General features: G+C 53.4%; 1 protein-coding gene across 2 annotated transcripts; it reads right to left on the reverse strand.

The window, feature by feature from the left end:
* Positions 1-5,660: 5,660 nt before the first annotated feature.
* Positions 5,661-24,654, reverse strand: MTCH1 (mitochondrial carrier 1). Of its 2 annotated transcripts, none has more exons than XM_030315400.1 (12): positions 24,313-24,654; positions 20,420-20,504; positions 16,002-16,108; positions 15,383-15,460; positions 14,945-15,002; positions 14,545-14,596; positions 12,935-12,994; positions 10,328-10,421; positions 8,183-8,230; positions 7,921-7,988; positions 7,566-7,641; positions 5,661-6,501 (listed from the first exon to the last, which is right to left on the reverse strand). In XM_030315400.1, exons 1-12 carry the CDS (start codon positions 24,631-24,633, stop codon positions 6,430-6,432), a joined length of 1,119 nt encoding a protein of 372 aa, XP_030171260.1. In that variant the 5' UTR covers positions 24,634-24,654; the 3' UTR covers positions 5,661-6,429. The 2 variants fall into 2 exon arrangements, with proteins under 2 accessions (XP_030171260.1, XP_030171259.1); XM_030315399.1 differs by having other exon boundaries at positions 10,277-10,421.
* Between the last annotated feature and the right edge of the window lie 1,080 nt (positions 24,655-25,734).

The following is a 25,734-nucleotide window of genomic DNA, read 5'->3' on the forward strand; positions in this document are numbered from 1 at the left end:
CCGAGTGTCTGTGCTTGTGAGGGGTGGAGGGCAAAAGGAGGGCTCTCTGAGAGGCCCTGAGGAGGTTCCCCTCCCAACCACGGGCAACGGTTCCTTCTCCCACACCTCCTGTCCCCACACACGCCATCCAGTCCTTCGGGGCGTCTCTTTTCCTTCCTAAAAACCGTCCCCCTCCACAACTCACATCTTCAGGCAGCCTGCGGGAAGCAGAAAGGGCCAAGGGGCTGGATCCCCCAGCTCCAGGAGTCACCAGTGGAGGCTAGTTGGGTTTTAGACCCAGAAGCAAGGAGTGGCATACAACCTCTTTGCAGGGTGCTGTCGCCCAGGCCCGTCGGGCACACAAGATCGGAAGGCTTTGCCAGCCCTCGGTGCCTGGAGGAATCCCGAGAAAGGGTTCTGGAGTCTCAGCCACATTCCCCCAGGGGACAACGGCAGGACTGTGCAGAGCGCTGTACGGCAGGAAAGCACAAATGTGGGGGGGGGTGGGGGGGGTGCGGCTAGCAGCAGGTGACAGGGCAGCTTGGGATCGAGCAGGGGCTGGCGGGGAGGGGGAGAGCGCCTGTCTGGAGTGTGAGCAGTTAAAACAGGAAGCATACAAGTCAGGCTGTGTGGTGACCGTAAATATATATTACATAGTCGTATTTATGTGTATGTGTACATGTATATATGATACAATATATTAAGATATCTTAAAGATATAAATTAAGACATAACTCATATAGGGGCGCCTGGGTGACTCCGTCAGTTGAGCGTCTTGACTCTTGATTTCGGCTCAGGTCATGATCCCAGGGTCGGGGGATCAAGTCCCGCGTCAGGCTCCATGCTGAGTGTGGAGCCTGCTTGGGATTCTCTCTCCCCCGTCCCTCTCCGTCGCGTGTGTTCTAAAATAACTATATATAACTCATATAAAATTCACCCATGTAAAGTGACCACTCAGTGGTTTTTACTCACAGGGTGGTGCAACCATCAGAACATTTTAGAACGTTCTCATCACCCCCAAAAGAAGCCCCACACCCCAGGTCCTAAGCCACCACTAATCCACTGTCTATGGATTGGTCTGTTCTGACATTTTGTGTAACTGGAATTACACACAGGTGGCCTTTTTTTGGTCTGGCTTCTTTCACGTAACACATTTTCGGGATTTATCCATGTGATGGCATGAAGCAGTTACTTCATTCCTTTTTATCAAGTGATACCCCCTACTATAGAACACCTTTTATTTATCCATTTGTCAACTGGTGGACATTTGGGTTGTTTCCAGTTTGGGGCTATTTTGATGTTGCTATCAACATGCGTGTAGAAGTTTTTGTGTGGATGTATGTTCTCATTTCTCTCGGGTGTCTATCTAGGAGCAGTATCGTATGGTAGGTAACTGCGGGTCACATGGTCACTCTTCAACTTTTTTTAGGAACTGCCGGATAGCTTTCCCAAGCGGCCACGCCATTTCACATTTGCATCAGCAACAAGGGTTTCCATTTCTCCACGTCTTTGCCAACACTTGTTATCTTTTTAAAATTATAGCAATCCTAGTGAGTGTGAAGCAGTATCTTATTGTGGTTTTGATTTTCATTTCCCTGATGGCTAATAATGCCAAGCATCTTTCCAGGTGCTTATTGGCCATTTATCTCTGGAGAGAGGTCTATTCAAGTCTTTATTATTGAGTTGTAGAAATTCTTTTTTTTAATTTTTTTTTTCAACGTTTATTTATTTTTTTGAGACAGAGACAGAGCATGAACAGGGCAGGGTCAGAAAGAGAGGGAGACGCAGATTCTGAAATAGGCTCCAGGCTCCGAGCTGTCGGCACAGAGCCTGACGCGGGGCTCGAACTCACAGACCATGAGATCATGACCTGAGCCGAAGTCGGACACTCAACCGACTAAGCCACCCAGGCGCCCCAATTCTTTTTTTTTTTTTTTTTATGTTTACTTATTTTTGAGAGAGAGAGAGAGAGGGAGAGAGCCGCACGTGGGTGAGCCGGAGAGAGGCAGAGACAGAGAATCCCAAGCAGGCTCTGCACGGTCAGCACAGAGCCCTAGGTGGGCCTCGAACTCACAAACCATGAGGTCACATGCTCAACTGACTGAGCCACCAGAATGCCCCTATTGGAATTACACAGTCTAGATGTCCCTTACCAGATATACAATTTTAAAACATCCTCTCTCATTCTGAGTTGTCTTTTCAATTTTTCTTTAGGATGTTCTTTGAACACAAGTTTTTATTGTGATGATATCCAATTTATCTGATTTTTTTTTCTTTTGTTGCTGTTTTTTGGTGTTATATTTGAGAAATCATTACCTAATCCATGGTCACAAAGATTTATGCCTATGTCTTTTTCTAAGAGTTTTATAGTTTAAATTTTTAAAAAAAATTTTTGTTTTTAACGTTTATTGATTTTTGAGATAGAGAGAGACAGAGCATGGACGGGGGAGGGTCAGAGAGAGGGAGACACAGAATCTGAAACAGGCTCCAGGTCTGAGCTGTCAGCACAGAGCCCAACGCGGGGCTCGAACTCACAGACCGCGAGATCATGACCTGAGCCGAAGTCGGACACTTAACTGAGCCACCCAGGCGCCCCTATAGTTTCAATTCTTATATTTAAGCCTTTGATCCATTTTGAGTTAATTTTTCTATGTGGTGTGAGGTGGGAGTCCAACTTCGTTCTCATGCATGTGAATATCCGGTTGTCCAAGCACTTTTCGTGGAAGACAATTCTTCCGTTTAATTGTCTTGTTGCCTTTGTCCCAAACCAACTGACCTTAAATGTAAATGTTTATTTCTGGACCCTCGATTCTATTCCATTGATCTATATGTCTATCTTATGCCAGTACCACATTATCTTGGTTACCATAGCTTTGTAGTAAGTTTTGAAACTGCAAAATGAGCCCTCCAATTTTGTTCTTTTTCAAGATTGCTTAGGCTATTCTAGATCCCTGGAATTTCCACATGAATTTTAGTTTCGGCTTGTCAAATTTCTGCAAAGAAGTCGTCTGAGATTTTGATAGGGATTGTGTAATCTGCCATCTAAGTTTTCCAATCCATGAACATGGGCTGTCTTTCCACTTAAGGTCTTTACTTTTGTTCAACAATGTTCTGTAATTTTCAAAGTATAAATTGTACGATTTTTTTTTTAATTTTTTTTTTTCAACGTTTATTTATTTTTGGGACAGAGAGAGACAGAGCATGAACGGGGGAGGGGCAGAGAGAGAGGGAGACACAGAATCGGAAACAGGCTCCAGGCTCTGAGCCATCAGCCCAGAGCCCGATGCGGGGCTCGAACTCATGGACCGCGAGATCGTGACCTGGCTGAAGTTGGACGCTTAACCGACTGCGCCACCCAGGCGCCCCTAAATTGTACGATTTTTTGGTAAAACTTATTCATAAGCATTTTATTATTTGATGCTATTATAAATGAAATTGTTTATTAATTTCATTCTCACTTTCTTCAACTGTGTGTATAAAGGAGTATGAATGATTTTTGTGTATCAATTTTATAACCTGTACCCTTGCTGAATTATGTTATTTCTATGTGTTTAAACACTTAAGTGTTTATATGTATTTTTGGTGGATTCTTTAGGATTTTCTATGTACGAGATCATGTTGTCTACAGACATAGTTTTACTTCTTTTTTTCTAACCCAAATAACTTTATTTTTTAAAGTCTATTTTGAGAGAGAGAGAGAGAGGGGGGGGGGGGAGGGAAAGAGCACTTGAGCTTGAGAGGGGCAGAGAGAGGGAGAGCAAGAATCCCAAGCAGGCTCCATGCTGTCAGCAGAGCCCGACACAGGGCTCATGAATTGTGAGATCATGGCCTGAGCTGAAATCAAGAGTTGGACACTGAACCACCCAAGTGCCCCCCAGATAACTTTTAATTCACTTTCCTGCTTGCCCTGGCTGGACCCTCCAGTACAACGTTGAGTAATGGCAAGACAGACATCCTTGTCTTTCCTGAGCATCGAGGGAAAACGTTAGGTTTCTCATCATTCAGTCTAATGTTAATTATGGGTTTTTCATAGATGCCATTTATCAGGGTGAGGAAGTTCTAAGGTTTTTGAATGTTTTTGTCATGACAGGAAGTTTGACTGGCACTCTGCGGCCTCCAGGCCTCTGCGGAGTGGGGAGTACTCTGCTCCAGCACTATGCTGCACGGCCCCAGGCATCTGGGGACCGGTAAAGCAACGAGGGCTCTGGTAGGACCCAGCACAGGCCACCACTACCAACTCAGGCCTTTCGGGAGGCCTAGCAGAGGACTTCCCGGTTTTGTCCTTCAGAATTAGGTTTCCCAGGAGGAGAGGATGGAGACTAACTCCCTGTCACCCCTCCTCTTGCTGATAGCTCAGCTGTGCCCCAATCCAACCCAATCTCCTTTCTCAGCTAAAAACCTGGTCGCACTTTAGTTTCCAGGACGGACAGGGAAATACCAGGGGCTCGGACGGTGGGTGAGACGTTAGCCTTCAAACACGGAAGAGAGTAAACAAAGTTAACATACACAACACCCACATCTGAATACTGACCTGAAAAACAGGAGGGGCAGAACCTGTACTTTGCTCACCTAAAACCTGAGACCGAGCATCCAAGGGGGATTTTCTTGCTGTTTCTGGGTGCAGAAGACAGCCTGGGAAATGTAGTCCGGGCCCTGAAATGCCCAAGTCCAAGCGCCCCTAAATCCACAGGGGCCTTAGGAGGTAATCAATGCAAACACAAGATCTGAAGGTGAAGCAACAGGAAGAAAAGTCACCCCGCGACAGTGGTCAGTGCCATGCGGGGAAACCACACTGGGCTGGAGAGAGGTGACGTGCCACAAGGCAGACGTGCCTCTGAAGGGCCTTCCTTCTCTGGAAGGAAATGGTGCCAGCAAGGCCTGGCCCGCTGTGCTCCCCTTCCCTGCCGCTTCAGCAGTCTGAAGGGAGTTAAGAGACCTCAGTGGCCTCAGCCACCAGACATTTACAGGACACCCACACGGGCATGCTCCTGAATTCCTGGGGAACAGGGATACATAAAGCAAACCGCCCGCAAGACAACTGTTACTAGACCACTGGGGAAAACCAGTTCTGCAAAAACATCCCAGGGGCCTTCCCGTCCCTGTGAGAAGCAGGACCACGGTCACCAGACCCCAACTCTCTGAAGCCAGTCCTCTAGAACAAGGGCAGAGAAACACTCGGGGAACTCAGCTGGTATTCAAGCCCCATCAGATGGAAGCCCATGGTCCCCAGAGGCCAGCAGGTTCCATCTGTAAGTTTTGGGGGTTTATAAACCCCAGCACCGGGCAGACAAACTGAAGGGAGATCTGCCTTTGCCAGAGAAGACAGAGCTCGGCACTTTAGCTGGGCCCATGTCTACCCCTTCTGCTGTAACCACACCAAATGACTCTTGACAAAACCCAAGAATGTCATCCGCAAACCGTGCTGAGGCGACAGGGGTTTGGGTGGAACATTTTCTGAAGCTGGGAGGGCCTCTCCAGGCGATGGCTTAAGTGTCCAACTTCGGCTCAGGTCAGGATATCACCGTTCGTGAGTTCGAGTCCCACGTCGGGGACTCAGAGCCTGGAGCCTGCTTCGGATTCTGTGTCCCGCTCTCTCTCTCTGCCCCTCCCCTGCTCACACTCTCTCTCTCAAAAATAAATAAAAATTAAAAAAATTAAAAAGAACGGACTCTCCACAAAACTCCAAATCACCACCGATACATTTATTTGAGGGAGAAAAGGTCAAATCTTATCGGGAACTTTTAAACCGAATAGTACGAGAGACACTGACCTGCCTAACTTCTGGGTGTTCACAACTGCACAGGTAACCAGATCCTGCATGTGAGGCATCACCAATAAACCGACGAGCATTTGATGAGGGAGACACATTCTGAGCAGTCACACGATTTCCCATTCAGAAGGTGCCCGCCTTGGCATCAGAAAAGTAGTGTTGAGAAGAACGAAGGCAGAACGTGGCAAGGGCTTTCTCGCACAGGCCTAGACATGATGGTGGCCTCATGAAAGCGGATCCCGCCGTATTTACAAAGCAGGGGGGGCAACGCCCCCAGCTGAGGCGCAGGATGAGGCTGGGGCGGACGTGGGTATGAGGGGGGGGTGGGAGCTGACCCCGTGAGCCTTTTCCCATCCTACCTGGGCCTCCACTAGCCATTCTCTGGCCCCCTTCACAAGGCAGACTTGGCACGTGAGCGAAGGAAGGGGACTGTGCCCGAGTGCCCTAGGCCTGCCCCACCCTCCCCAGACCTAACAGGTAACCAATCCACTGGGTGCAGCCTCACCCCCACCCAACCCCCACTTCTGGACAGACGCACGGTAAATACGGAAACCGAAGCCCAGCTGGCTGGAGCACATCTAGGTGTCGTTGGGTTGGACTCATCTGACAGGTGCCCGACACGGTCAGGCCCCACCCCCGGTGGCCAGGCTGACGCAGCATGTTTTTTCAGGCGATTCAGGTTACTCCAGGGCAAAGCACGATCCTGAGGACACCCGGCGGAAAAGCAAGCTGGAGCCACGGAAAAGCTGGCCCTGGATTGGAAGCAACAGTCAGGTCAGTGAAAGGGGCCACCAAGCTTCTCATCCTGCCCCTGAGCAAGGCCAGCAGGGGACAAGAGAGGGTCCAGCAGCTCAGAGACCCCAGGGTCAGGCAGGGGTGGAGGGCGCAGGCTTGCAATCCTAGAGGGCAGTGTCAGAATATGCCACGTGCTGAGGCACAAGGGAGCGGACTGCCTCACGTCACAGGGTGTCCGATGTCGCTGTGGCTACTCAGCAGGAAACCCCCAAAGAGGAGACTCGCTGCCCTTCTGGCTTCAGACACTTCGGGGACTCCCTAATGCCCATGGGATGTGACGTAGACCTGATGGGAGCCGCTGGGAAGAACTGTGTCTTTTGCTCCCTTGCTTCCTCCCACCTGTCCTCTTCTCGACCCTGAGGCCTGTCAGCGTGCCGGCTCCTCCCCAGACCGCTGCCCCACTTTGCTTTGAGGCAAACCAAGGCTAGGAAAAGGCAAGGATCTGCCCTGAGCCAGACACCTGGATCCTTGACCTCTGGGCCCAAGGGCTGCAGCCCAGCTAAGAGGGTGCCTGGGCAGAGAACACGAAATCCCAAGACGGGCACCCTCGCTGCATGGCCCAGTTCAAGCCTCGGGTTCTCCTGGACACCAGGGATGACCCACAGAAGGGAGGAGTCAGTCTCGGACCAGCGGCTGCTCGTCAGAAGTGCTCCGGGCCGCTGCGTTGTCAGCCGTGTTACTCGAGGTCTAAGGTCCTGGGCTTCAGGTTCACCACCTACCCCATGGGCTCCCTCACAGTATGAGTCTTTAAAAGTTGAGGAAGAAAAGGAGACGGTGTCTAATGTAAGATCGATAAGCAAATTCAGATCTAATGACCTCACATCTTTTCTAAAATAAAGTGAAAATTTAACGAAGATGCCTTACGCCAAAGGTCTCCGTTCTTTATCCTCCCTACTGACAACACTGGACCCCAGGACGATCCCTTGTCTTCCCACGCAGCGTCGAGTCCACAAAACCGTCTCACCTGATTGACGTGGGGGAAGAGTGGGGGGGAACCTCCTCTGTTAGGAGCTTTGCCTACCTGCACACTCAGGTATTTCCAGCAGTGGATCCAAGATTTGAACACGGGGGAATACGGGGGGAGCCCGGCCTGCAGCCTGCCCAGGAAGGAGAGCACGTCAGCCCCAGTGAACAACGGGAGACGGATCAGCCAAGGGACAGGAGATCTCAAGGGGTGGCCCGGAGCTGCCACCACCCACCTCCTGAATCCCAGATTCATCCCCAAGGCGGGCAGTGAATCCCAGAGGACGCCAGGATATCGGGGGCCCAGCCTACACACAGAGCAGTCGGGAGAAAGCAGAGCACCGGACAGCCTCAGCTGGACCGCCACCCCCCACGGCCCCGGCAGGGTGCCTGGGGGAGGGGTGCACACCTACCCGCAGTTGTTCACAGCCATGAGGTCACCGACCAGCAGGAAGGGGTAGGTCAGCATGCTCACCGCAATCTGAGATCCGGGGAGACATGAATGGCATGTCACCACCACCAGCCCGTACCCCGGCCCAGGGAGCGAGGACACGCGGTCCCCACACCCTACACCTAGGCCTGCCTCCAGCCACCGTGAGAGCTGGCTTCCTAAGCCCAACCCAGGCCCACAGGGCAGCGGAAAGGGCAGCGGGCTGAGCAGCTGGCTCGACTTACCCCCATCACAAATTTGGTATAGCTCCGGATGGCCAGGGCCTGGCTGAACTGGAGGGACAAGAAAGGGAGACCGGTTTGCTACAGGTACCTCGGGATGCAGACTTCAGACAAGCACCCTCGCCCCATGCTACCTGGTCTGCGGCCCCCCCCACCTCACCCCGCACACCGGCCTCACACACCCTCTGGGCTCGGTTCCTCGCACACTGCTGCACAGAGTTCCTTTTTAGGCCTGCCGGTGGCTTCCGTGGCCTTGTAGTCAGAGCCAAGGGCAGCTCTGAGAGACGGAAGTGGGGTAAGTGGACTGACAAGGCTTTGGAGAGCCCACCAGGGATGGTGAGGAGCACAGGTGCAGGCCACGTAAATGGGATCACTGGCCACTGGCCTGTGAACCCCAACGAGCCGTGAGTTCCAAGGGCGTGGCCTGGGTCTGCCTCGATCAGTGTCCAGGGCTTGGCACACAATTGGTGGTCAGCAGGTGGACGAAAAGACAGACACCCCCCCGAACTCCCCAGACACAGAATCCTGGTCCTGCAGCAAAAGGCGAGGGGGAACTCGAAGCCTACTGCTACCCTCCCACCTTAGCAAAGTCTCACCCCCTTCTGAGCCCCAACATCTGAATTCTTTGCCCAGGGGACGGCCCCTCGCTAGGAAGGGTGACTACCTGTGCCTCGGCTTCCTGGGGCGTGGCCATCCTGCCAGGCGGATGCCCAGTAACCCCAGACGGAGGCTTGCGCGGCTGCCTCACAGGCAACCTCGCCTTGGCCTTTAAGCCACACGCAGAAGAGCGCTCGCAAAGCCCTTTCCTCGACGCTGGTGACTGCAGGTGCTGGTGGTAAGTGCGGCAGCCCCCGGTCAAACACCCGCCCGCCTGGACTCGGGGGAAACCCTCCAGCTGTGGGCCCCCCCCCCCCACTAAGATGCCCTGGCTGTCCCCGCCTTGCTCTGCACGTGACAGCAGCAACACGCCACCCGCCCCCTCCCCAAGGCCCTGAGAAAAAGGGCAGGGCCCTGGGTGTGTGCCACTCTGACTGCAAGTGGGAGCTGGCCTCCAGGGAGCTTTAGGAACCTGCTTACGCTGAAAGGCCAGCGAGACTCCCTACCCAAGGCCAGCCCTGGTTTCCCTGAGCAGAGGCTCTCAGCTGGGGCGGGACATTCTTCACCACACGACACATGCCCAGACACAGACATATGCATACTATGAACCCCCACCCCCACCACGAGGTGGTTCTGACAGACAGGCCCCCAGCCCACCTATCCTCCTGGGGCTGGCAATCCCTGCTCTTAGCGTGTCTGGCTACCTGCCCATCACTGCTCCCCAGCTCAACCTGGTTCAGGCAGAACCTGTCAACCCACCAGGTCCCCAGACACCTTTCTTAAACAAGCGCCTTTTACAAGGATCAAAGCCTCCTCATGCCTGACCTAGCCTGCTGAGGTCTGTGCAGACCAGGCTGTATGGACCACTGCTAACAAAAGAGTGGGGTGTGCCTATAAGGTATACTTCCTAGCCGAACTAAAAAACCTCGAGGCGGGAGGAAGCACCCTCAGCCCAGCACAGGGAAAGACCCAGTCCCAGCCCTGCTGAGTCCTAGCCGAGTGCCTCTGGAGAGCCTCTCAATCTTTGGGTCTCAACTTCTCTACCAGTAAAATGGGACATTACACCTGCCCTGTTCCTTTCACAAATGGGGTGCTGTTGGGATCAAATACCATAATGTTCACAAAAGAGTGAACGTTAAGCATGAAACATGAAGCAAAAGTTAGGGGGTTATTAGCTGGTCTGTGTCCTGATTTCCTGATTCCTACTTGGATCATTTCCTCGGATAAGCTGGGATCCGTTTTATTTCGAAAACTGCCCAAGGACATGCATTCCACGAACTCCTCCAGGTCTGGTTGCGGATCTTGAATCTCCTCTCTGGAGCCCACTCTCCCCAGAAGCAAAGCTGCCCCCGGGACAATGAGAGGCCCTCTTAGGCCACTCCCCAGAGACTCCCTAGCCCTCAGGACCTTGGTGCTCAGATCCCAGAGTCCTCGAGTCTGCCCCTGACCCTGGGCATCAGCGGTACACGGAAAGATTGACAAGTCCTTGTTCCAACCAACCTGGGAACCTGGATTCTGGTCGTTTCCCAGCCCCCCTGGGGTGTCACTCACGCTGTCATCCACCAGGTAGGCATTGATGAAGTGGGCCAGCAGGTTACAGCCCCACAAGAAAACCACATCTCCAAGGAGGTGAGGGATTAAGCCGCTAAAAAACAAGGTGAGCAAAGATGAGCAGGGGAGGGAGGGGAACATTTCTTGGGGGCTCCACGCCCAGGAAGGAGGCAGGGATGTTCCAAGCTGAAAACTTCAGCATATCCAAAAGTACCGCCTCAGGACAACAGCCTGCAGGGGCCATGTGGGCCAGTGGCTATACCCACGTCAGGAAGGCAGTGTGCTTTTCTCCGTGGGGGTGTCACACACCAACCACATCTGATACCAGTAAGTCTGTGGTCTCACAAGTGGTTTTCAAACTACAGAGGCCTGGCCTCAAGATGTGAATGTTGCTAAATCTGGGATTTTCAAATGCAGATTATGAAACAGGGTCTACACATTGATAGTTTTCTCCTGGCCTCTTTACCTAATCAACTCTCACAAAACACTCTGCTCCATGCATCTGTTGTCTTCACCCCTAGAATGTTCCACTGAAGCCATTCCACACAAGCTTTTGCAAAGAGGACTGACAGTTAAAATGATGGCCTTTAGAATTAAACAGCTCTACAAAATGCGATGGAAGGTCCCTAAAATACGGTGCAGAGGGCAAAAAGCCAGATTGAGATCAATAGGTCCTGTATGTTATTCGTGGGTTTTTTTTTTTAATGTTTATTTATTTACTTTGAGAGAGAGAGTGCATGCACATGTGAATGTGAGGAGAGGAGCAGAGAGAAAAGGAAAAGAGAGAATCCCAAGGAGGCTCTGTGATATCAGCGCAGAGCCTGACGTAGGGCTGGAATCCAAGCTTTTCAAATATTTTGAAATAATGTCCTTAATATCTAAACACGCATATCTAAACATGCAAACATGTTAAAAAAAAAAAACACAAGTTAAAAACAAACAAACAAACAGGGACACCTAGGTGGCTCAGTCAGTTAAGCATCTGACTCGGTTTTGGCTCAGGTCATGATCTCACGGTCCGTGGGTTCGAGCCCCATATCAGGCTCAGTGCTGACAGCTGGGAGCCTGGAGCCTGCTTCGGATTTTGTGTCTTCCTCTCTCTCTGCCCCACCCCTGCTCACGGTCTGTCTGTCTCTCTCTCAAAAACAAACACTAAAAAAATGTTTTTAATGTTTCAAAAAATATTTGCAAAGCTCAAAAAAATGTATATGACACGTCTATGTTATAAAGGGACGTGACTAAAATGAACTTCAAGAATGCCATCTGCAATCTTGCTGCCCTGACCTGTGCTCAGACTAACCATTCACATAAGCTTTGGTGCCTCCTCAGTCCTGTAACACATATGTATCACCTGGTCTGCAAATATGTGATAAACAGAAGAACCCAATGAGCAAGGATGTGTTGCGTCAGAATCTCTTCACACACCAGAAGAGGACCACAGAGTGAGTATGGAAACAGCCAGAGGTGGGGCCATGTAGTTTTATGGTCTGATGTACCAGTCACACAATCAAATATTCATTCTACTTACACACACACACACACACACACACACACACACACACACACCTGAATATAGGAGTGTGTGAGTGTGTGTATAGATCAAGGTTTTTCAATCCTGGCAGTATTGACACTTAGGGACAAATAATTCTTTGTTTTGGGGGGCCGACCTCTGCGTTGCAGGATGTTTATTTTAGCAGCATCCCTGGCCTCTACCCACTAGATGCCAACTGTGACAAGCAAAAGATGTCTCCAGACATGACCAATGTCCCCTGGAGGCAAAAATCATCCCCTGGTGAGAACCATTTATTATATATTACATATGTGCGCGCACACACACAAACACACACACACACACACACACACACACACACACACACACCTACATGGTCGTCTCTTGGTTACATGAGAGATCCTGAATAAAAACTCCTGACCAACTACAAAGCCACAATGAACAGAGGACTCCGTGCTTAGAATATTACGTATGTAATAGCACGTATGTCACTGCCAAGGTCTTAACAAGGCCAAACAAAAGCCGTATGTCAGGCTTGGCTCTTGGGTCTGCTTGTGGTTTATTCTGTCTGGACAGTCTTTTTGGTCTTTCTCTTTTACATGTGAACTAAGGCAGATGCAAGACAGCGAGGAGGGCAGGGATCCGCGGTCCTCAGGAGATCACGTGCCCTGCCTCTGGCCGCTCCGCACAAACACAGGCTCAGCAGAGCCGGGTTTCCCGACTTTTCAGGAGAAGCCAGAAGTATGGATTGTCATGTGGAATACCCTAGATAGAGTGCCCTGGCTCCTGAAGATCGGCCTCAGGGCAAATGGACAGGGTCTGGGGAAGGGGCCCGTCAGTCCGTCTCCCCAGTGTGTGGGACACGCAGTACCATTTCTGTGTGAGCCGTGATCTGCAAAGGGTGGGACGGCATCGGTCCTGACAATCCTTGGCTCACGCGAGCCCCAGGGCTGCACGGAGCCAGAATGCAGCTATGCAGGCAGGACGGAGCCCAGTGGTTAGTCTGAGCCTGGCAGCTACAGCCTGGGAGGTTGAGAACGTGTCTGTTAGTAGAGCCACGCCACGTGGCCAGCTATGGGGTACAGAAACTCACGTACACAAAGAATCCCAGCAGCCCCTCCTCTTTGAAAATCTTCCCGATGGAGCTCAGCACGCCGCTGTGAAGAAGGCAAGACAGGGGTACGAGGTCACCCAGTCACTGTGGAGAAGACCACCCCTGGGGGGTGGGGGTGGGGGGGAGAGGAGAGGAGAGCCCACCATCCCTGCTCAAAGCCATCCAGTCCGGGCTGGGATGCAGAGAGGAGATTCTGTGTTACCAGGCAGAAACCAAGTGGAGAAGATTAGAGAGAGCTCTCGTCTAGGAGTGAGGGGCACTGACACAGTTCACGGGGATGGGAAACCCACTCACCCCAGGATAGGAGCCTAACGGTTCTCTACTACTGCCTGCTGTGGATCTGGAATTTGGGAATTGGCCTCCAGTCTGGGCTGCTGCAAAGGTAACGGGACCTTCTCCTGCCTGGCCCTAGTGCCTATCCCTGGCTCAGCAGCCTTCCAGCAAAGACTGCATGCCCGACAGCGTGAGAGCAGGAGGGGTGGCGAGCGGGGAACCACCTGCCCAGAGGGCAGAAAAGGAACCTGGGGCAGAAGGTACTGTAGCAGAAGGCCCTAGAACCAGAAGGCCCCGGTGCAGCCTGGGAAAAGTCACCTGGCCCTCCCCTGCAGGCGCCTGGAGATCAAAGGACAGGCTGGCGTCAGGTATGAAACGCAAAGCAGGCTTAAGAGCAATCTCTACGACTTGTGGCTCGCAATGCCAAGTGGCCTATCCTGAGCAGAGGCCCTACAAAGCCTAGGTGGCAGGGGAAGTTTAACAGAGAGACGATGGGAGCCGAGGTTGCTCCCAAGGCACCCAGCCCTGCCAGGCCCCCCAGCCCTTCTTCTTGGCCACTGGGGCTCTGAGCCAGACCATCCCCTCCTGGTCGTGTCTACCAACCTCACGGTTTCATTTTGGGAGAATGGGCCAACCTCCCATTAGTGAACCTCAAATGAGGCCACGGCAGCCGAGTTGCCTGGGGCAGCGGCCCCACAGGACAGCTGCCGAAAACAACTGAAGCCAGGAGATAAGAGTCTTGGGAAGGGTAACAGAGATGTGTCCTCCTGCCACGTGCCTCTAGGATCTGCCTCCTGTCCTCCACGGGGTTTCGTGGGGCAAGGAGGACAGGAGGGCATAACCGTCCCGGGGAAGAGCTCTGTCCACACAGCTCTGCCCCCACGGCACTGAGCTCACTGCCGGCCCGGCAGATGCCGGGAGGTATTCGGTAAGCAAGCAATGGAGTGGGCCCCCGCCCACGGGGTGGAACCGCCTCTTAGCAGAAGATGAAACGACCTACAAGTCAGCTCTGTGAGAGCTGGAGAAATGGTTAGGGCAGAACTAGGGGGTCCAGGACGGAACCCTAGTGCAGTCCCAGGTGGCACGGTCCAAGTCAACTCCACTCCCACTCACCCCTCTGCAGGGCAGCCCCGGACATGGGATGGAGGGGAGAAAACGCCCCTGGACACTGTCGGTGGCCGCCCACTGCCATGTTCCTCTGAAGCTAGCACGTTAGAACGAGAGTAGAGAAGGGACAGCAACTGACCCCAGCACGGCCTGTCCTGGCAGACTCTGAAGGGTGACAGGACCACTCCTGCCAGTCCTGGAAGAATTACCCACCTGTACTTGGCCTCCCGTCCCACAAACTGGACCATGCAGCGCATTGAGATGACTGAGGAAAAAGAAAACACACGCAGGTGATGTCGTGGCCAAAACCCAGGGCACCCAGCTGCGGGGTGCCCGGTGCAGCGGCCGCTGCCCAAGGCCTGTGTCAGAGCGCAGCAGGGGAGGAGGGCCTCTGGGATTTCCCCGTCGTACCCCGTGAGCACAGCATCCCATTTCTTCTTGCCCGGGAAGGGCCCCTGCTCCCTCTGGCCAGGACTCCCCGCCAATCTCTCCTCAGTGCGGTTCCGGGGGAGCACCCCACCCCACTACACTTCCCAGGGCTCTACCGCCGCCAGCTTCAGTCCACAAGGGCTCATCCCACAGGTGAGAGGCAGTCTCCAAAGGGGTGGCTCACCGTGCAGGGGGTGGGCCAGCATGCGGGACACGCACTGCATCATCATCTCGTAGGAGGTCTGGAAGAGAGCAGAGGGCAGGGACTTGGTCTGGCCTCTCTCTCGAATGGGCCCTCAAGGGGAACACAAGCTCTTACAATGGACAAACTGGGATCCCACAGCCCCCGAGGGGGCCAGTCTACCTCGGACAGCCCCACCTGCCACCCACCCCCCATTTCCTCTGCCCAGGGGTGCGGCTGGGTCTCAGGCCAGGCCCCATGATGGCTGACAGGCTTTCTGGGATTCCTTGCAGTGGCCATGCCGGGGCTCCTTCCATGTCCCACCCTACCCATGCGGAGTGAAGAGCCAACCCCGTCTCTTCAATGACCTGTCCAACTCGGCAGTGAGAAACAATCAGACTCCCCTCCGGGGCCTGTCCCTCTCCGACCCCAGATGCCCACCTCCTTCACCACTTTCTTCAGGGAAGTCTTCATGTCGTCCTTGTTGGAGACCTGCTCGATCTCATCCGGAGGGAAAACCTGAGGTACAAAAACAAAGGAGTGGGGCGCCCGGCTGACGCAGTCAGTGGAGCATGTGACTCTTGATCTCAGGGTCGTGGGTTCTAGTCCACGGTTGGGCATAAAGCTTACTTAATTAAAAACAAGAACAAAACCCCCAAAACCCAAAAAACTTTGCCAAAAGCAAAGTTCAGCTATGCCTCCTCAATGTAACTCTTAAGGGACAGGAATGGTAGGAATCAGCTCCTACCATTTTCCCTGCAGCTAGGTTCACCTCTGGTAACCCCAGGGCTGGAGCTTGGCGGGGGGTGGGGGAGGGGACCCCTCTCCCCCCACTCGCGGTCACAGCTTGTCACAGCTGGGGGAAAGCAGGAGGACTAGGGACCAGAAACTTCCCAATCAAGGAGGTGTTGACGCACCAGGGTCTGGAACCTGGCTGTGGCGCCTGGGTGTCCCCTGGGAAAGGAGAAACTGGACCAGTGCACATGGCTGCCTCTGGGGCCACCAGGGAGCTTGGGGAGAACCTCAAGCAACCGATCCTGGCTTCGCCCCCCAGGCTCACCTTCTTCATACTGCCCCGGGTCACAGTGGAGAGGGCATTGGACATCAGTCGGGGGCTCAGGCCTCGGAACAGCCCTATCTTCCCATCCACCTGCACGATGTACTTGGCTACAAGAAAGCAGAGGTGGCAGTGTCACCCCCCCGCCCCGACAGACCCACCCCCCGGTCACAGTCACACCCAGACCAGATGCAGCCTGTCCCTCAGCACATGCTGACTTCGGTCACGGAAGGGGGCAGCTGTCCAAAGCCCACAAGCAATCAGGCCCCAACCCCAGAGTCTTCTCTAGCCCATTTCTTTTTGTAAAACCTTCAAAATGTATTTTTGCCAAAGTCACAAAATTTTTTTTAAGTTTGAAAAATCGACTTGGCAAACTCAGCTAGTGTTTCAACTCAGCAACTTAACTGCTACAACCCACAAACCAATTCTGTTGCTTAAAAAAGAAAATGTTTCTCTTGGGGCGCCTGGCTGGCTCAGTTGGAGGCACATGTGACTTCTGATCTAGGGGTTGTGAGTTCGAGCCCCACATTGGGTGTAGAGATGACTAAATTGTTAATTAAAAAACAGTTTTTCGGGGTGCCTGGGTGGCGCAGTCGGTTAAGCGTCCGACTTCAGCCAGGTCACGATCTCGCGGTCCAGGAGTTCGAGCCCCGCGTTGGGCTCTGGGCTGATGGCTCAGAGCCTGGAGCCTGTTTCCGATTCTGTGTCTCCCTCTCTCTCTGCCCCTCCCCCGTTCATGCTCTGTCTCTCTCTGTCCCAAAAATAAATAAACGTTGAAAAAAAAATTTTTTTTTTAAAAAAAACAGTTTTTCTTGGGGGAGAGAAAAAAAGGAAAAAGGCAGAGTGCCCGCAGGCAATGATGAAGTTTGCAATCTAAGGGAGGAAAAAGGAAAAACTCCCAGAAGAAAGGCTCAAGAATGTCCCCTGAGCATACCAGGAAGAGGACCACCCTTACCCTGTGCTGCACCCAGGCCCCACCTCGTACCTGTTAGCATTTATGACTCACAGCAGGGGATGAGGTGGGGAAACAACATAGCAAGTGGAGAAGTAACAGGCACCAATGAACTATTCTAGAGAAAAAACTTAAGCAGTCAGGGAAGGTAGACCCTACCTGTATGAATCAGTGTTTTTTCATTAGGATGTCTAAAAAGATACCTCTCTTAATGTTTCATTATTTTTTTTAAGTTTATTTATTTACTTTGAAAGAGAGCGAGCGAGCATGAACAGGGGAGGGGCAGAGAGAGGGAGAGAGAGAATCCAAGCAGGCTCTGCACTGTAAGCATGAAGCCGGCCACGGGGCTTGAACTCATGAACTGTGAGATCATGACCTGAGCTGAAACCAAGAGCTAGAGGCTTAACCTACTGAGCCACCCAGGCGCCCCGGGATTTTATGTTTTTAAGTAATCTCTATACCCAACGTGGGACTCGAACTTACAACCTCAAGATCAAGAGTCGCATGCTCTACCGACTGAGCCAGCCAGGGGCTCCAATGTGTCATTATTTTAGTATCAACTTTTAAACTATGATCATTTTTTTTTTTAAACCTGCATACCTAGAAGCTAGCAGAACTTTCTCTCAGACACTGTGCTCCCCTTCCAGACCTGACTTCAGCTCCTTAGCACCACGCAGTGGCAGGAACCGGCAAATGCGCCTTTCTCTCCACCGCAACATGTCTGCCAACCCAGCATTTATATGTCACTGCTAGAACGGGCTCATGCTGGGGCCGGGAGCACCTGTTCCCTGCATATTTAGCTTCCTGAGATGGGGGTGGGACTGGAAAGAGAAGAGTAGGAGGGGACAGGACACTGGGTGACACGGCAGGGTGCCCTGCTTCACAGAGTGAACCAGGGGAAGAAAGGTTTATTTTGGGGGAGGCGAGCTCCAGCCAGCAAGAGAGAGCCAGGTAGGAAAAAGTCTTAGAGGGATCATGAGTGAGTCACTTAACCTCTTTCTAGCTGATCTGCCCACCAGTAAAAAAGGAGCAGGAACTCCTGTTTCTCAGAGCAGAGGAAGGCAGGCAAAAATTCCTCCAGGGGCCTTTGTGGGCCCAGAAGGTCCCACAGCTGGCCAGGGTTTCTCTCCAGGAATTTCATTGTTACACCAAAGAATGTCACGACAGCTATGGCACTTTTCAACATGACATGGGGAGGAGTAGATGTTGTCCAGACAGTATCTAGACATGCAGACAGCTGAGCCCCCTCCCTGACGGGAGAGCAGGCAGGGTGTCTAAAGCGGCCTAACGGGCATCTGTTTACAACATCTGGACTGAAACAACATTTACACACACGGCGTGAGCAGGGGCACCTCAGAGCTCCGCTCATGTCTGCAAGAGGCAAAATGTGGGTCAAGACCCCTCTACCGTGAGACCTTCCGGGAATGACTGTGTGACACAAGTAGAGACAGTCTGGGCTCTGACCTGGGGTCCCTCATTCGGCTAGAGCGTGCGTAGAGGCCACAATGGAGGGGCTGGCAGCCGGCCACGCCGGCTTCCCACAAACCCAGTGTTAGCTTTGTACACTGGCTTTCCTGTGCCTACTTCTGGGCCTTCTCCCTCCCCTTCACTGACGGTTTTTAAATAAAAACAAATACGGACACACTTCCCCACAAAACGATATGTTCTGCCTGGCCCTAGACTACTCAATGTCATGGTGGCAAAAATGGAAGAGAAACAGGACATCAGATTCTGCCAAGAGTGTGTGAAATTTAAAAAAGGTGACAGGAGGCAAAACCACAGGTTATTCAGCAGCAAGATTTTCAGGGGCGCCTGGGTGGCTCAGTCGGTTGAGCATCTGACTTCGGCTCAGGTCGTACTCTCACACTGAGTTCGAGCCCCACATCTGGCTCTCTGCTGTCAGCACAGGCCCTGCTTCGGATCCTCTGTTCCCCTCTTTCTCTGCCCCTTCCCGTTCACACACGCATGCACACTCAAGCTGTCTCTCTCTCTCAAAACACACACAAAAAAAGGTGGGGTGCCTGGGTGGCTCAGTCGGTTAAGAGTCTGACTTCAGCTCAGGTCATGATCTCGCCATCTGTGAGTTCAAGCCCTGCGTCGGGCTCTGTGCTGACAGCTCAGAGCCTGGAGCCTGCTTCGGATTCTGTGTTTCCCTCTCTCTCTGCCCCTCCCCTGCTCATGTGCTGTGTGTGTCTCTCAAAAATAAATGCTGGGGCGCCTGGGTGGCGCAGTCGGTTAAGCGTCCGACTTCAGCCAGGTCACGATCTCGCGGTCCGTGAGTTCGAGCCCCGCGTCAGGCTCTGGGCTGACGGCTCAGAGCCTGGAGCCTGTTTCTGATTCTGTGTCTCCCTCTCTCTCTGCCCCTCCCCCGTTCATGCTCTGTCTCTCTCTGTCCCAAAAATAAATAAACGTTGAAAAAAAAATTTAAAATAAATAAATAAATAAATAAATAAATAAATGCTTAAAAATATATAATTAATTAATTAGAAAAAGATTTTCAGAGAACATTCTAGACTAACCAAACAAGAAAGAAGAGCCGAAGTGGAGGGAGCCTGAGGGTATCAGCCGAGTGGGAACATGGAGAAGCAAGGGCACATTTAAAGAAGTCCAAGGAGGGTAGGGACTGGGAGAGAGGCAGCGATAATGGGTTTGAAAGGCTTTTGGCCAGCTGGCGCCTGGGGGTCTGGGGACGAGCAGTGGAGGCAGCCAGGTGGGCTCAGGTGGCATTGGACAAGCTCCAGTGTGGCGGGCCGCTGGTGGACAGACCTCCCAGGCAGCAGAGCCTCGGAGGGGGCTGGGGGCTGCTTGCCTGAGGGGCCGGGATGAAGAAGCAGACACAGCTTTGCAGACTAGAAGCTCAAGGCCAGAGCAGTGAAGCGATCTGCCCGAGCTCGTGCAGCGGGTCGGGACATGCCAGACGTGAAGCGCAACGCAGCGTGTGCTGGCCGCCCTGTGCCCCCTGTGTGGAGGTGCCTGAGTGGGGTCCACTGCCTGGGGGACGCAGGGGAAAGAGGAAGAAGAAGGAAAAGAACCCAGGAAGCCCCCGACAGGCCTCCTGCTGGACTAAAAGGAAAGCAGGAAAACTGGTAACAGCCCAGACTGCTCAGAAATCAAAAGGAAACCTCCCCGGACCACCCCCCCCGACCCCGCCCCGGCCACTTCCAGGCACAACTTGGGGCGGCAGGGATGACAGGGACCAGTGTCCTGGCCCGGCCCCTCCTGCTGCCTGGGCTGACGGCTGGCAGCTGCTGGCAGAGGAGCTGGCCCAAAGCTGCATTGTTCACCTGCTCCTGCCCCAGCAACCCTGCTGCCTCTGGTCACTCTTTGATCCCCTCCTCCCTGCCAGTTCTGAGCCTGGGTGCCGCACTGTCCTGTGTGTTCCCGGGGGCCAGCTGGGCCTGCTCCCCCTGTGACGTGTGACGCGCTTTTTTTGTCGGCGCGGGCCCTCCTGCCTGGAAAGCACACTCACCATAGGTGAAGAAGCTGGGCAGATAGAGGACCTTCCTCCCCAGCACATTGGTCCCGATGGTGGGGGGCATCGGCTCATGACCCACCTTCAGAATCAACAAATACAAAAGCAAGGTCAGATTCTATGGCTGGTCTGGCTCACCGCTTCTCACACCCCAGGCCTCTGCCTCTTCTCCTACAAATTCCAATGCTGCTCTTGCTGGTTTCCCCAGCAAAACATACCAGAAACGTCATCAGAATCTAGAACCGTCAGCATCACGTAAGCTCCCAATGAACAGAAGTGTATAGTCCCAGATCCCTACCCCCTACCATAATCCAAGTCACCCCATCCCCCAACATTCTCACCTTCAAATGCCAGACATTTCCAGTGTTTTTGTGTACTTCAAACCCTGCACTCACTTCAGAATAAATCTCAGTTAAGTCCCATCTCTGGGCTAAAACTCCAGTCCAACCTCAATCCCCAGTGTGCCAACTCCGAAACACATCCCACCCCCACCTCGGTCCTGAACTTCAGGACAGCTCAGCTCCACCCCAGAGTGTGGCCCACACTCAGGTTCCTTTCTGCACCCAACGCAGACGCTGACAAATCAGTCGCTCTCGCTCCCAGGCCGAGCAAACTGTTACCTCCAAACTCGGCTGTTCCTCAAACAATTCCTCATCTGTATTCTAATCTTGATCACTTCATATCCCTGTGACAGAATGACCCCCCTCATTTCTGTAGGGCTATCATAATTCTTGCTGTATAGATGCAGGTTATGATGACAGTAGCCATTAAACTCATGGCACGATGGGGGGTGCCGGGGGGAGGGAAGGACATAGCCACCCACACACCTTTGAGGAGGTTGGGTCTCTCCTGAAGGGTGAGGCCATTTATTATGCTGCCAACTGATGAGGAGAGAGACTGCTGGCAGGGAGAAAGCAAGGTGTCTGGGAGACCAGCACCTGAGTGGAATAGGAGAAGGCCCCTTCCAGGACACAAGCCGTGACCCTGAAAGGAGGCCAGCCAAGCCCCTGCACCACAGCAGCTCCTTTAGGATGAGGAAGGGAGCAGGAATGGCAGAGTTGGGATGTTCTGTCTTAAAAACTGGACTAGGTATGCTTCCAGAGTTTTCCTAGGCTAATTTCCTCCCTTCTTCACCTTAGTCAAGTGTTTTTGAAAGTTCTGGCTGTCCCCTGTCGATGTGATTTTGAGCTACCGGAGAGATCACGGACTATAGATGAAAAACCCTCCACGACGGTGACCTTCTTTAAAAAACAAATTCCAGCCCAGGGGAGTTGAAGGAAAGACATGAGCCAGCTGACCCGTGCAGTGAGCCCTCCCCTGCTAGACCTTTCTCCTTCTTGGATAAACGTTCGAAGGTTCTGACTTAAGTTTTGATTTTGTTCTCTTCGATAGGCGGTATTCCCTTCACACCTTCAACTCCAAGAGTGAGCTACTGTTCTGTTGCTGTCTCCGTCTAGTCACAACTTGGGAGTCCGAGTAATTCCAAGCGCACCTTTAAGTCTGCTGTGTCCCCTCACCCCATAGTCCCCCAGTTTGTTGAGTCTATTTCTTGCACTTGTACCCGAGATTATGAAAGGCACACATCGCAGCCCTATTCCCCTCATTCTCAAGTTTTCATTATTTGTGCCCAAGTCCCATTCACCCTATTTCATCCCCAAATCTGTTTCCCCAGTCCTAACCACAGCCAAAGCTGTAACTCTGTATCAGGCACTGGTGGGGCCAGTTCATCATCCTCAAATCCCCAACTCCCGAAACTTAACACAGACGAACCCTGATATGAGGCCCTGCGTTCTTAGTCACCTGATCTAGTCAACCCCCAGACCTGCCACTCCAATCTTGCCACCTGCCCCCTCAAACAGGTTCTGCCTTTTCTGCAAACTGCTGCTGACTCCCGAGCTCTACCTACTAAGGTTTCACCCTGAAACACGTTACACTCAGCACCAGCTAGGTTCAAATCAGATAGACCACCCAAGTGGGCTCACCCATCCTCCCCCACCCAGTGCTTTGGTGTTCCTCATTCCCAATTCCCTCTTCGAATCGCTTGTATTTCAATTTTCTCCTCAAACCAGTAAACCACATCTACCAAGGTCCAAACGATGAACCCTCCCCCCCCATTCCTTATGCATTTCAGCACCCTCCACTCTACAGACTCTCCTATCTCCCACCCTAAAAACACAACCCTCACCCAATCTCACTCCGTCAGAGGAAAAACTCAGCTCTTGGGACCCTTACTTCTCATCTCGGGTAACAACCAGTTCCAAAGCCCCACTCTCTCTCCCAAACCTGTAATCTCTATTGCTGAAAATACAATCCTAATCCCCCAAATCAAGCAGCCCTCACTCCCAAAACACAACCAAATGCCAGTCCCAATCTCCCCCCACCAGCCATTTCCAAATCTCAGTCACAATTAGACGCTAGTCAGGCACCCTGATGTCTCCGACCGAATCTCCTCATTCCTTGTCATACTCCCGTTCACACCTAAAAACCCCTTGCCCCATTCCTCAGATCCCAGATTCCAACTGCTCCCATTCCAACCGAACGCCCCCCCCTCCCCCCCACCAATCTCTCAGCCCAGTTAAAGAGATAGTAAATCTAACACCCATTCGCCTCAACTCAAACCTCAAATCTTGGTTGGTCTCCATCTCAGTTTTCACACCCCCGCCCTGCCGCCGTTCCCCTAACTGGAAAATTCTAGGCTAAATCTTCAGTTCCAGTCCAGGCCGGAATCACCCCCATCTAAACGGTGCCTATCTTAGCCACCCACCTAATTCTGCCAAGTGCACCCCCTCCACCCCGCCTCCTTCCAGCTCAATCTCTCTCTTTCTCAAGCAGTCCACTTCATCTGCAAGGTCTTGCTGGCCACCACCGTATGCCAAGTGCCCCTGCATGGCTCCATTCCAGAGTCATCCCCACCTTGGCCTCAGTTTCTGCCAGCCTCTACCAATCTTGCCACCTTAAGTCCCAACCGCCCCTCCTGCCTAATTCCAATACTTCCATAACCCATCCCCCCCATACAAGGACTGTTGAGTCCCACCTCCCGACCCCAACTGTGACTTTCATTTTCTCTTCCAAGTGCGTCATCCCTTTCTCCCTAAAAGCCTGCTTCTGGCTCCCCTCTCCATAAGAATCGCCATCACACCCCTCCCCCACTGCGTCTCCCTATCTGTTCCCCTCCCTCAAAACGCGTCACCCTGTCCCCTCCTCCCACCAAATCTGTCGTCGCCATCAAACTCATAGCGTTCCCCTGCTAAATCCTCTGCCTTCGCCCTGTCCCACCAAATTCCCTCACCATTAAATCCAATGCCACCTTCTCCTCTCCACCTCCCTCCCCCGAGGCTGATGCTCTTTCTTCTCTCCTAAATTTTTGGCCCTGGTCTCCAGTCCTTTGTCCCCTCAAACAGCTTTAAACCCATCTCTATCAAATCCAGAGCTCTTGCTCCCCTCTACTCTAAATATGTGCTCTTCATCTAAATACTTTGCTTTGGCCCCCCAGTCCTCCTCCCTGCCCATTCGCCAAAACTTCCCGCCCCTCCCCCATTCTGTTGCTTCTTTACTCGCCCCCAAATGCTGCCCCTTTCCTCCAATTCCAAGTTCATCACCTCCCTTCCTTCAACCTCCAAATCCTCTCCTTCATCCCCTTCGACCCCTCCCCTGCACCCGCCAAATGCCCTGTTCCTTTCATCCTTTCCCAAATCTGTCGCTTCTATCCCTTCACCCCCAGACCCATCAACGCTTCCTTTCTGTCCCATTCCTTCAGCTCACCAAACCTGCCGTCTTCCGCCCCTCTTCCCAAATCCGTCACCATAGGCTCCCTGCCCCCATCCTCCTCCAGATCCCGGCCTGTCACCTTCACAGCAGCCCCCATCTCCCGACGGCGCCCTGGCCCCCACCTGGATGAGCAGCTTCACATAGAGTAGCGGGTGGCTGAGCGCCGTCACACCAGCGCCCAGCGCCACGAAAAGAGCCTCGGTGGTCGGGGCGTTGTCCCCGGAGCCCAGGCCCCCGGACGCGCCGTCCATCCTGCGGACGGAAGGCTGCGCCGCGGGTCGAGGGTGGCGCGGGTGTGCACGGTGCGCAGGCGGCGGATCGCGAGCCCGAGCCTCGACCCCCGCCGCCGCTCCGCCGCGAGCTCCCGCTCCTGCTCCGGCTCCCGCCATCCCCGCGGCACCGCCGCGAGCCCAGGGCGCCACTTCCGGGTCCGAAGCCCCCATGGCGCCGGGCGGCGAGGTCACTCCCCGTCACGTGACGGGGGACGCCCCGCCCCCTAGTGGCGTAAGGGGGCGGGGCCGGGCCACACCACTCGCGGCTGCGGGGGAGCGCGGCTGTGTGGCGCCGCAGGTGGTACGCGCCGGATGTGGGCCTGGGGCGGGATTGGGGACTGGACGGTCGCTGGGTTGCAGGCCGGGGGTCAGTGGTCGCGAGCGGCCCGAGCCGTGGGTTCGGAGAGTGTGAAGATTGCCTCCAGCCGGGGCACTCCCCCCGGAGCCCCCTGGAAGGCGGCGGGGGCGGGGCTCGGCGGCTCTGCCAGCCAGGCGCCCCCAATATGGTCTTAGACGCTTCCAAGCCCCCTCCTCGGCTTCGGGAGTTTTCTCCGCAGTCCTGGGCCCGCCTCCTTGCGGCCCAGAGCACAGACACTGTGGCCTGCGAGACCTCCTCCCCCAGCTTGAGCCCCTCTGCGGTCTCCAGTCGTGTCTTATCCGTTTGCCCTCCTCACTAGACCAAATCCAGGCGCCCCTTAACGGCTGTGGCCATCCTCCTTTGCAACTGAGCCTTCGCGAACGTCCCTTAGAGCCCACGGTTAGGAAAGTGGCCCTAAAGTATTTGCGTATCTCCCTCACCAGATGGTGAGGGTTTTAATCTGTCTTTCCTTGGGAGCATACGCAGGTCCTGGGCTAGGCTCTGAAAGTCTTATAGTTAAATGGGTAGCGATAACTGGCCCTTCAGTCACACTTACTATGTGCCAGACATGGTCAAGTGCTTTGCGACGACGTGTTAAGAACAATCCTCATGACAACCCTGCGAGGAAGGTACTTACTACAGCAATTGCCTTGTCCCTGTTTGTAAACGTGCCCACCCTCACCCCCAGCAACATCTAGAACAGTGCCCTGCTGGCTGTGGAGGTGCTCAATAAACTTTTCTGTTTATATGGAAAAGAATCGAGTATCCCGGGGTCTGCAGGGACACAGCAGTGGGGCATCTGTCCCTTTGCCTGTACTTATCCTGTGTTCACTGTGAGAAAGTTCTTTAGAATAGACACATGCCTTCTGACCACTTAGACCAGGTTTCCTGCAGTCTGCCCTTCCTGACTCCCT

The sequence above is a fragment of the Lynx canadensis genome, chromosome B2, assembly GCF_007474595.2.
Source record: "Lynx canadensis isolate LIC74 chromosome B2, mLynCan4.pri.v2, whole genome shotgun sequence".
In the NCBI taxonomy this organism is placed as follows: Eukaryota; Metazoa; Chordata; class Mammalia; order Carnivora; family Felidae; genus Lynx; species Lynx canadensis.

Excerpts from the sequence above, each read along its gene's own strand:
- MTCH1 (XM_030315399.1), bottom strand. The coding sequence starts at position 24,633 with ATGGGGGCTTCGGACCCGGAAGTGGCGCCCTGGGCTCGCGGCGGTGCC. Across the intron at positions 16,109-20,419 it reads GCCCAGCTTCTTCACCTATG|CCAAGTACATCGTGCAGGTG; the intron begins GTGAGTGTGCTT and ends GCTTTCTTGTAG. Across the intron at positions 7,989-8,182 it reads ATACCAAATTTGTGATGGGG|ATTGCGGTGAGCATGCTGAC; the intron begins GTAAGTCGAGCC and ends CCCGGATCTCAG.